Below are 12,453 nucleotides of genomic sequence, written 5' to 3'. Positions count from 1 at the left end.
CTCTCTTGCATTGATTTTGGTTCTTAGAGCGCCTTCAAAACAAACGGTATGTAGAGTTTTCTTATTAGGTTTAATGTTGCCATATATGAGAGTTATTTTGGTCAATTAGAAAAAAGTTTGATGAAACAAAAAAGGAAAAAGAATTAAAGATCGCACAATCTAAAAATCAAATCTGATGGGATTCTAAATTCTCTCCTAAAATCAAGGAATTGCATCTACCACGAAATGAAAGTCCCTGTTTTTTTGGGACAAAAACAGAGCAAGATTATTGCACACAATCTGAAAAAGAAAATAACTATCAAAGCCCAATTGGTCACATTATTGAGGTTACCAAGCCAACGTCAATGGCACTCAAACTTAGAGGGTGCATTGCATGGTCCTTAATTTCAACGTGTGGGTCGTAATCAGGCAGCTCACACATTGGCACGTCAAGCAAATTGCAATGAATATGAATTACAAAATATCTAGAACAACTTTTGCCACAACATAAAAAAATTGGAAAAAACGCTAGTAGTACATTATCAGCAAGGACTATTTGGTCCCTAATAATTTGGTCGCAAAAGTCTAAATTTCTTGTAGTAGAATAATAACAATAGTGATAATAACTGATAATAGCAAAATGTATACGGATGATAAAAAAGAAAACAACGGATCCAGAGGTCCAAAGGTACCATAAATTTATCAAAAGTAGCAATTTGAAAGTATTGTAGATAAATGTAAAAGTAAGCTGAAATAGTACAGTGAGACTCATCAATAGTACCAAAAAGTGCACTGAGACCTATAAATAGTAGAAAAAAATAAACTGAATAGTAAAATAAGTTGACAAAATTAATCATGCCAAATGGATACTAAATCATCAAATTAGTATCAACGAAAAGCAAACTTATAAACATTCAACATTCACGCAATGTTCCTTGCCCTCTATGTAAGAGTAAAACTAAACAAATATTGGTAAGTTCTATCATAGCATTGTTTCAATGGTACTATACTTAAAAACCAAACAGACTAATTAGATTCATGAGTAACATCACTCAATGTGGCTAGCCAAGCCGGTGGAAGCATCCCAGTCTGCTCATGCACGGTCTTTAGCAATGGTGGCAACATGCTATATACCCCAGCAACATCTTTCATTGCCCCATTTGCACCATCTTCACCACCTTTTCCGTTAGACCAAACACTAATTTTGGGCTGCATTCCATTCACAGCCTGAGCATTAATCCTGGCAATGTCCTGGTACATATTCTTGTTGACCATCATGTAGTCCCTTAGTTCAATGTAATTTCCTCCCAATTGTTTCAATAGGGTGTTCAGGTAAAAGCCTTCAGCTTGTGCGAGTGCAGCGATCCCGTCAGCTTCTTTTTTCTTTGCATACAGCTCACTCTCCGCAGCTTGTTGGCGAGCATAAAAATTGGCATCTGCGCTTACCTTCTGTGCCTCAGCAGCTTTCTGTGCCTCATAGAGAACTGCTTCCGCTGCTTTTTGTTTCTTGTACAGATCCCAATTTGCCTCTTGCACCTATATCATCAATGTTTCACATATTAACAAAAAAAATCCATTCCCTATATTTCATGGGTTTTTGGATAGTGTATAAGACTTGTAAGTTGTAACCCAAATATAAACATAAAATCATAAAGTGAACCAACTTATTAGCATGACAAAGCAACATGTATTACCTTATCTTTTTCATGATCTTTTTTTATTAGAAGTAGAAGATGAGTCATTTAGAAAGAGAGGATTGGATTCAGTCACAATATAATTCAAAAAGGTGTACAATTATGAAATTCATACGAATTATGAAACTGGTAAATGGTGAAGCTGCTCACATTAAATATAAAGAAAATATATTGATTTATTCTAGGTTTTGGTCCTACAAAATGATATATTAAGGAAGTTATGGATCATGCATTCAATTAAAAATGATTAATTACATTATTAATGAAGTGATATTAAGTCTTTATCTTTAGAGGTCTGTGGGAACCCCTCCAAACTATAGCTCTATCTATGGGACCCCTATTAATCCTTCTTCTATTCTTAAACCTTAAGCCATCCAAATTTTATAGACATAATTGAAGGAGAAGCTCATAATTCATAAACTAACACAACAAAAGCACAAAACAAAAGGTAAAACAAGATTACATTAGTATCACATACCTTAGTCTCATACTCCACTGCTGCCTTGCTCAGCAATTCGGCCCTGAGTTTTTCAGTCTGATTCAATGCCTTCTTCTTCTCCACCTCAGTTTGTAACTCAGCCTCCCTTATGGCCACCGCCTTTGCCGCCTCCACCTCCGCCAACTGAGAGGCTTGAGACCACCCAGCATTTTTGGTGGCCAACTCAGCCTTCGACTTGACCAACTCAGCTTCCTTCTGGTTCCTATATAGTTCCACACTAGTCTTAACGTTAATTTCCTCCTTTTGGGCATCACCTAACCTTTGAGTCGTTATGATCTTAGTCTCAGCATCAATTTTGGCAGCGTTTTGTGATGTTAGGCCTTGGCGCTCCTTTGCTCCAATCTCACCCTTCTTCTTAGCCTCAGCAACATCAATCTATAACAACATTTATCAATTTATTAGTGCCAAGACTTATTTTGAAGAAAATATATTTCCATGCGAATGAAGTAGTCTTGCCCAATAAAATGATTATTACAAAATAAAAATAGTAATTGATGAATAATGCTAATTATGAAAATTTTAAGTAATAAAAAGTTGCATGATCGATATATCATTCTGAAGATAAAGGCAAAAAAATTGAAGGTTTTTTTTTTTTTTTTTTTCAATAAAACTGAACCAAATATACAATTGTAGATTCACAAGAACCCAAAAAGAAACATTCTGAAGATAAAGGCAAAAAAATTGAAGGTTTTTTTTTTTTTTTTTTTCAATAAAACTGAACCAAATATACAATTGTAGATTCACAAGAACCCAAAAAGAAAACAACAATACTAGGTAACAAATTTCACAACTTATTGAGATGAAAAACTGTGATTATTGAAAACATTAACATCAAACTTGTTATCTCAACCAGTGTGAAATATGATTTACCTTTGAACTTAATGAAAGAAAAAAAAAATTTGCAAGAGAATTATGAAAATTTTCAATTAAAAACAATTAGTGTTTAGTGTTGATGTACCTTGGCTTGATTGGCAGCCTCCATCTGGGTTTTCTGGCCAAGGTATGAAAAATACTCATGGCCAGGCACATCCACAAGTTGTTTGACATTAGCATTATAGATGAGAAGTCCAAACTGGTTCAGTTCAAGTTGAACCTTTTCAAAAACCTCTTTCTTGAACTCCTTGGTACCCTTAAAGATCTGTTCCATGGTCATGGAGGCAGCGAGAACGCGGGTTTCCCCCTCAATGACACCCTGAACGAGTTCCTCAACATGTTTGGAGCGCTTGTCATGATTGGACATGAGCGTAGCGTAGAGAAGGAGGCTGTCCATGTCGTCAACACGAGGACCGATAGTGAAGACTGCGGGGAGAACAAAAGGGAGTTTCTCGGCGGACATGCCTTGAACTTCGAACGTGTAGTTGACTGGGGACATGTCGAGTCGGGTGTACCGTTGCCCGGGAAAAACCCATGATTTCTTGGCCAAACGTATGTCAGTGATGCCCCAGCCAGTTATGGCTAGGTACTCCGAAGCAGCAGCTATTTTCCAAATCATGGTAATATATAAGCGTCACAGAGAGCTCAAAGAAAGAGAGATGGAGATGAGGCTTTTCTTTTCTTTTATTCTGTTTTCTTGATGAATAAGAGGGTTAGGTTTAGAGGGCGCTTTGAGATGTGAGAGAGATATAGGTTTCTCACTTATTCTTCTTCTTTTTGTTGTATAATAGATCTAGGGTTTAGAGGAGGCTTTATATATACAAAGCAAAGAGTATTTGTATTTCATATAGAGTCCAAATCTTCTGTCATATTTTTTTTCTCTATTCTATACTTCACCAATAAAAAATTGCCATGTGTTCACCTAATTTGTACTCATATATATGGAATGCTATGCTTTATATTCATGTCGAGGAATTAGGAAGGTTCCAAGCAATTAGATCGTATCTTCTAGGTAATAATAATGTATTAATTAGTTATGGTGCTGTATAAATTAATTTCGATTATTGTCAATAACCGATATCTCTCTCCGTTCTTTGGTGAGATGAATATCAAAGGGCATTTGATTTATTAGTTGCGTAATTTAGTATTAATGGTGAAGATTGTATGATGTAGAGACCAAGATTGAGAAGGATTTGTATTGAATTCGTCTAAGTGATTGAGGCGAAGTAAAATTACTGCCATTACGATAACAACTGAAGTGAATGTAAATTTAAAATCACTAGTGCTATGACAAAACTATTTTTAAAATAAATTTCATATACTTTCTTGCCAAAAAAAAAATATATATATATCTCTCTCACCAAGAAACTAAAACTAAAATTATTAAACCCGACTAGACCTTATGTGAACGTTTAGATATAGCTGAATTTTTTTTTCAGTTGCATCCATCGTTTGGTTGTAGATCCCGTGCACTGTTCATAGGAACTACAAACTTCTTTTTTTAACAAAACTTTTATTAAAAATGAGTTTCACAGGACTATTCACACATTTAAAAATTATTTTGTTACAGTATTTTTAGTTTTTAGTTTTCAGCAATAAGCGGTATCTAAATAGATCCTAAGTTGATCTAGGAGCCATGTTATTGAGTTACCCATTCAATTAATGGATTACTGACAGAGTCGGCTTAACAACCTTTGAGGGTTTTAGGTGAAAATTTTAAGTGGAGCATTTTTTATATTTAAATATTAATTAAATAATTTTTATTTAATTTTTTATTTTTATTTAAATCTATTGATACCTTTTGAGATTTAGGTTTTTTTTTTTTTTTTTTTATAATAAACACCTGTACACTCATAATCTCTTTTTATCACACCAATTGATAATTTGATATATATCATATCAATCCATTTGTATTACAATGATATTAATTTATTGAACCATGTAATAAATTATTTCTTATTTGTTTAGGACTGCAGGTTTAGATTTTAAAGTATAAAGTGGTCACAATGTAAGAAAGTTGCAATAATCAAGTTTTATTATTTTGTGGGTTTTATTTAGCTCAACTGGTAAAATCTCAGTTCCTCAAAAAAAGAAAACGGTAAAGTCTTTGAGGGTTGAATGAGAGATTTAGAGTTCAATCCTGGCCTACTCCAAAAACTGATTGGTGTTTTGGTTTGAAGATAAAGAGCTATCATTAAGAGTGGGTGTCATCTATTGTGAAACTCTCTAAAAAAAAGGTTCTCTTATTTCATACTTTAAATTTTTTATTTAAATTTTAATTTTTACTTATAAATTGTGTTTTATTTATTTATAAATATTTGCTTATTATAAATGTTTACTAGAAAATATTTTTTTTTAAAATATGAAAACCTTCAACAACAAAAAGAGGGAGNTCTCTCTCTCTCTCTCTCTCTCTCTCTCTCTCTCTCCCCGAAATTTTCATAAAGATTGAAGTCATTGAAGAGTACTGAACTAGTGATTTGTGATAACTATTAGCTTTTTATTCAATATTTCAAAAACAAATTTGATTTGCACTACATAACTAATAGGACAGCTTATTGCACTACACATTGCACATAGCAAATATCATTGTAGCACACTACAATCACATGGCCCACACATTATTACTAAAGACACTAAGGCCCCGTTTGGTAACGATGTTTAAACAAAGAAAACTGTTGTTTAAACACCACAATACATATTTCCACACACCATTTCACCCACACGTATTTTCACAAAATTTAAACAACGTTACTAAAAGTCTCTTACCAAACGAGCCCTAACCAACGAAACCCATCCACTAATCAGATGAGTTTTAGCATTTAAAGCTTCAAGATTGTTTGGGTTTGAAGTTTAATTAACAAAACATTCTTAAACCCCACCCACTGTATAATAAACACCTGTACACTCATAATCTCTTTTTATCACACCAATTGATAATTTGATATATATCATATCAATCCATTTGTATTACAATGATATTAATTTATTGAACCATGTAATAAATTATTTCTTATTTGTTTAGGACTGCAGGTTTAGATTTTAAAGTATAAAGTGGTCACAATGTAAGAAAGTTGCAATAATCAAGTTTTATTATTTTGTGGGTTTTATTTAGCTCAACTGGTAAAATCTCAGTTCCTCAAAAAAAGAAAACGGTAAAGTCTTTGAGGGTTGAATGAGAGATTTAGAGTTCAATCCTGGCCTACTCCAAAAACTGATTGGTGTTTTGGTTTGAAGATAAAGAGCTATCATTAAGAGTGGGTGTCATCTATTGTGAAACTCTCTAAAAAAAAGGTTCTCTTATTTCATACTTTAAATTTTTTATTTAAATTTTAATTTTTACTTATAAATTGTGTTTTATTTATTTATAAATATTTGCTTATTATAAATGTTTACTAGAAAATATTTTTTTTTAAAATATGAAAACCTTCAACAACAAAAAAGAGGGAGAAAAAAAAAAAAAAAAACCTAAATCTCAAAAGGTATCAATAGATTTAAATAAAAATAAAAAATTAAATAAAAATTATTTAATTAATATTTAAATATAAAAAATGCTCCACTTAAAATTTTCACCTAAAACCCTCAAAGGTTGTTAAGCCGACTCTGTCAGTAATCCATTAATTGAATGGGTAACTCAATAACATGGCTCCTAGATCAACTTAGGATCTATTTAGATACCGCTTATTGCTGAAAACTAAAAACTAAAAATACTGTAACAAAATAATTTTTAAATGTGTGAATAGTCCTGTGAAACTCATTTTTAATAAAAGTTTTGTTAAAAAAAGAAGTTTGTAGTTCCTATGAACAGTGCACGGGATCTACAACCAAACGATGGATGCAACTGAAAAAAAAATTCAGCTATATCTAAACGTTCACATAAGGTCTAGTCGGGTTTAATAATTTTAGTTTTAGTTTCTTGGTGAGAGAGATATATATATTTTTTTTTTGGCAAGAAAGTATATGAAATTTATTTTAAAAATAGTTTTGTCATAGCACTAGTGATTTTAAATTTACATTCACTTCAGTTGTTATCGTAATGGCAGTAATTTTACTTCGCCTCAATCACTTAGACGAATTCAATACAAATCCTTCTCAATCTTGGTCTCTACATCATACAATCTTCACCATTAATACTAAATTACGCAACTAATAAATCAAATGCCCTTTGATATTCATCTCACCAAAGAACGGAGAGAGATATCGGTTATTGACAATAATCGAAATTAATTTATACAGCACCATAACTAATTAATACATTATTATTACCTAGAAGATACGATCTAATTGCTTGGAACCTTCCTAATTCCTCGACATGAATATAAAGCATAGCATTCCATATATATGAGTACAAATTAGGTGAACACATGGCAATTTTTTATTGGTGAAGTATAGAATAGAGAAAAAAAATATGACAGAAGATTTGGACTCTATATGAAATACAAATACTCTTTGCTTTGTATATATAAAGCCTCCTCTAAACCCTAGATCTATTATACAACAAAAAGAAGAAGAATAAGTGAGAAACCTATATCTCTCTCACATCTCAAAGCGCCCTCTAAACCTAACCCTCTTATTCATCAAGAAAACAGAATAAAAGAAAAGAAAAGCCTCATCTCCATCTCTCTTTCTTTGAGCTCTCTGTGACGCTTATATATTACCATGATTTGGAAAATAGCTGCTGCTTCGGAGTACCTAGCCATAACTGGCTGGGGCATCACTGACATACGTTTGGCCAAGAAATCATGGGTTTTTCCCGGGCAACGGTACACCCGACTCGACATGTCCCCAGTCAACTACACGTTCGAAGTTCAAGGCATGTCCGCCGAGAAACTCCCTTTTGTTCTCCCCGCAGTCTTCACTATCGGTCCTCGTGTTGACGACATGGACAGCCTCCTTCTCTACGCTACGCTCATGTCCAATCATGACAAGCGCTCCAAACATGTTGAGGAACTCGTTCAGGGTGTCATTGAGGGGGAAACCCGCGTTCTCGCTGCCTCCATGACCATGGAACAGATCTTTAAGGGTACCAAGGAGTTCAAGAAAGAGGTTTTTGAAAAGGTTCAACTTGAACTGAACCAGTTTGGACTTCTCATCTATAATGCTAATGTCAAACAACTTGTGGATGTGCCTGGCCATGAGTATTTTTCATACCTTGGCCAGAAAACCCAGATGGAGGCTGCCAATCAAGCCAAGGTACATCAACACTAAACACTAATTGTTTTTAATTGAAAATTTTCATAATTCTCTTGCAAATTTTTTTTTCTTTCATTAAGTTCAAAGGTAAATCATATTTCACACTGGTTGAGATAACAAGTTTGATGTTAATGTTTTCAATAATCACAGTTTTTCATCTCAATAAGTTGTGAAATTTGTTACCTAGTATTGTTGTTTTCTTTTTGGGTTCTTGTGAATCTACAATTGTATATTTGGTTCAGTTTTATTGAAAAAAAAAAAAAAAAAACCTTCAATTTTTTTGCCTTTATCTTCAGAATGATATATCGATCATGCAACTTTTTATTACTTAAAATTTTCATAATTAGCATTATTCATCAATTACTATTTTTATTTTGTAATAATCATTTTATTGGGCAAGACTACTTCATTCGCATGGAAATATATTTTCTTCAAAATAAGTCTTGGCACTAATAAATTGATAAATGTTGTTATAGATTGATGTTGCTGAGGCTAAGAAGAAGGGTGAGATTGGAGCAAAGGAGCGCCAAGGCCTAACATCACAAAACGCTGCCAAAATTGATGCTGAGACTAAGATCATAACGACTCAAAGGTTAGGTGATGCCCAAAAGGAGGAAATTAACGTTAAGACTAGTGTGGAACTATATAGGAACCAGAAGGAAGCTGAGTTGGTCAAGTCGAAGGCTGAGTTGGCCACCAAAAATGCTGGGTGGTCTCAAGCCTCTCAGTTGGCGGAGGTGGAGGCGGCAAAGGCGGTGGCCATAAGGGAGGCTGAGTTACAAACTGAGGTGGAGAAGAAGAAGGCATTGAATCAGACTGAAAAACTCAGGGCCGAATTGCTGAGCAAGGCAGCAGTGGAGTATGAGACTAAGGTATGTGATACTAATGTAATCTTGTTTTACCTTTTGTTTTGTGCTTTTGTTGTGTTAGTTTATGAATTATGAGCTTCTCCTTCAATTATGTCTATAAAATTTGGATGGCTTAAGGTTTAAGAATAGAAGAAGGATTAATAGGGGTCCCATAGATAGAGCTATAGTTTGGAGGGGTTCCCACAGACCTCTAAAGATAAAGACTTAATATCACTTCATTAATAATGTAATTAATCATTTTTAATTGAATGCATGATCCATAACTTCCTTAATATATCATTTTGTAGGACCAAAACCTAGAATAAATCAATATATTTTCTTATATTTAATGTGAGCAGCTTCACCATTTACCAGTTTCATAATTCGTATGAATTTCATAATTGTACACCTTTTTGAATTATATTGTGACTGAATCCAATCCTCTCTTTCTAAATGAGCTCACAGAGAGAGAGAGAGAGAGAGAGAGAGAGAGAGAGAGAGAGAGAGAGAGAGAGAGAGAGAGAGAGAGAGAGAGTACCTCCGAGGCTGGCTCACACACACACACACAGTCCATAGTCCACCACTGTAGTTAAGCTATTGCAATGATTGATTTCACAATGAAGAAAGAAAACTCATAAAAAAGGAGATTCAAGATGAAGAAAAGAAATGTGAGAATATAGATGGAGAGACAGAAAGATAGAGAGATGAGAGATTTTTTCTTTTATTTTTTGTCTTTTGTTTTAGAAATTTATAATCTATATTTTAGTATATTTCAAGACATTTACGTTGTATTATTATTGAATTTTTCCGGTATTAATTTTGATTTTAGCATATTTCAAGAATTAGTCAATCAATTTGTCTCCAATGATTTAATTTTGTTACCCGAATTTGAGTATTTTTTTTCTTTTAATTTTCTGTATTTTAGGATACAATGAGGCATTTTTAATGCATTCTATTGACCATTAAAAAGACTTAAAATTGTTTTCTTAATTAAAATATATTATGTTATATATATATATATATATATAAGTGGGGGCCTTCTTTTATTTGGGAGCATTAGGCAATTACATCACTTGCTTCTATAGTTAAGCTCGCCTTGGTTACTAGTCAAAATGCAAAGTCAAATAAATATAAAAATAAGTTTTATAAATGATAAATTATAATTAATATGTAAATTAAAAAAATAAGGCATACCTAAACAACTAATTAGATTTAAGTTTAAAAAACTAGCCTCCTTATATAATTCAAAATCAAGATTTCACAAGTAATTACACCACAAAAATAAGATAAAATGATGTTATAGAATTACAACCAAGGTAAAGTCAGTGATAGTTGAATAAGATATCTAGAGTTCAAATTTTGCCTATACCAAAAATTAATTAATGTCTTGTTCTAATAATAAAGAGATATCATTAAAAACAGACCTCATAAGTTAAAATTCTCTAAAAAAAAACAAAAAAAGCCTTTACAAAATTTAATTCTATTACATGTCTTAAAAACATACCTATTTAATTTTTAGGTTGACAATTGAACTAACGAATATCTTATCAAAACCGTTAGCCTTTCACACTCTCCAATATGCACAATTCATTGAGAGTTGTGATTTGCAAAATTGCACTAATGAAAAATAGGGATACAACATTGCAATGTTTAGTAAAATAATAATAATAATAATAAATAAATAATTGTTAGGTTCTAAGGATTTATGATCTAAATGTATTAGAACTTCAATATGTAATGTTGGCAAATCATGATCAAAACGTTTAGTTTAGAATTAGGCTGCTCAAAGTGTGTTTATGTGTAAAGTTGGAATCAGGTGTACTGTAGGATTTATTATGTAAATCTGCCAGGCTCGATTGATCAAAGCTCATGCAGATTGTTTTTTCTGCAGAATTTCGAACTCAGCCCAAGCCCGTATGATGTGTAGGGTTTTACATTTTGCCTTAAGTATAAAAGGAAAAATCCTAGCCACGTTTTGTTGTTATTGTTTATGTTGTGTATGAATCTCTTGTGAGATCTAGAGGTGTTTACTTTCATATATACTTAGGGTTTCCAATCTCAAGATTGATGTCGAGAGATTGGGGATTTTGTTCAATTGAGCATAAATTGATGAAATTGGCTTGTGTTTGTGATTAATTTTACAATTATATACTGTTATCTCCCTTGTGTAATGATAAATTGATCAATTTGTTGGAATTTTTGAAAGTAGGTTTTCAAAATTTGGGGTTTTCGATATAAACTCTATGTTCAAGCCAAATTTTGTGTTTTTAAAGTAAAATTGAACTATTCTTACTGCATTAGAGCATGCATCATGTGTTAATACTGTTTATGCATCATATAGATTGATATTTTCTATATTGTTTTTGCTCTAACTGTGTCTGATGCAATCTGCCCCTGGGTTTTTCTTGTTTTTTTCTTTTGTCTCTTTTTTGTCTATCCTTTCTGATCTTTAGAATCATGGTTAAGAAGACCAGAGCTCACAGGGCATCCTTTTCTTCTTCTACTCCTTCCTTTGATAGTGAGAGATTTCTGAGTGAGAAAAACTAGAAAACTTATGAGAAGCTGAACATTCTTAGGAATGTGTGGGCTGAGAGAAAGGTAGTTTTAGATGAGCTTGATTCGAAGATTAGGAGAAACTTTGAGTGTAGGGACTGGTTGCCTTTGATGGACATTGGCCATCCTCCTCCAGCTTCCTTGATCAGAGAGTTCTATTCGAACCTCTCTGTCCACTCCAATGATTCCAACACTCAATTTGTGAAGAGTTGGATAAGGGGTGAAGAGTATATCATTACTCCTTCGGTAGTGGCCTCTGCTCTTGGGGTGCCTAAGGTCCAACATCACGTCTATCCTTATGATGAGTCTTTTCCACTTAATGACATTATATCATATCTTACTGGATCTTTTATCTAGTGAGGTTTTGATTCTCGGATCACCTCTCACGAGTTGACCGAGATTCATTATTTGTTTTTCTAGATTTCTTGCCATTCTATCTAGTCCATCTCTTATTTGCATACTATTCCTATTGAGAGATGTGCATTTTTGTATGCTCTTGTCACAGGTGCTCCTATGAGTTTTCCTTATCTTTTCATTCGTTCTTTGGTTGAGGTTCATAAGAGTAGTTCTTCTGCTCATGCTCTTTTCTTTTCCGTTTTTATTTACTGAATTTTGTTACATTTAGGTTTAGATGAGTTTCCTGCTTTTGAGCCTGTACATGTTATAGCTCCTATAAGTGCCACCTTTTTTAGGTAAAGGGTTGCTTAGATGCGAGTTAGCTCTAAACGCCCTAGAGTTGAGACTTCTTCGGGTGTTGCTCCTCCTCCTCCTCCTCCTTCTTTAGGTTATCCAGCTGCTAATGCATTTGTTGATT

The 12,453-nt window shown here is 33.2% G+C and overlaps 2 protein-coding genes across 2 annotated transcripts; one reads left to right on the top strand and one right to left on the bottom strand.

Moving 5' to 3' along the window:
• Positions 1–1,005: 1,005 nt before the first annotated feature.
• LOC112015358 (flotillin-like protein 3) lies at positions 1,006–3,664 on the bottom strand. The gene is made up of 3 exons (XM_024047760.2): positions 3,131–3,664; positions 2,152–2,547; positions 1,006–1,515 (listed from the first exon to the last, which is right to left on the bottom strand). The coding sequence occupies exons 1-3, from the start codon at positions 3,662–3,664 to the stop codon at positions 1,006–1,008; spliced, it is 1,440 nt and encodes a 479-aa protein (XP_023903528.1).
• A 4,040-nt stretch (positions 3,665–7,704) lies between these two features.
• LOC136071245 (flotillin-like protein 3) lies at positions 7,705–11,996 on the top strand. Its single transcript, XM_065782297.1, has 4 exons — positions 7,705–8,238; positions 8,715–9,110; positions 11,428–11,484; positions 11,634–11,996. Exons 1-4 carry the CDS (start codon positions 7,705–7,707, stop codon positions 11,994–11,996), a joined length of 1,350 nt encoding a protein of 449 aa, XP_065638369.1.
• Positions 11,997–12,453: the final 457 nt, after the last annotated feature.

Source organism: Quercus suber, unplaced genomic scaffold, assembly GCF_002906115.3.
Source record: "Quercus suber isolate HL8 unplaced genomic scaffold, Cork oak 2.0 scaffold_15, whole genome shotgun sequence".
Taxonomy (NCBI): domain Eukaryota; kingdom Viridiplantae; phylum Streptophyta; class Magnoliopsida; order Fagales; family Fagaceae; genus Quercus; species Quercus suber.
The sequence above is the reverse complement of the archived record's forward strand: the minus strand, read 5'-3'. Positions and strand labels throughout refer to the sequence as shown.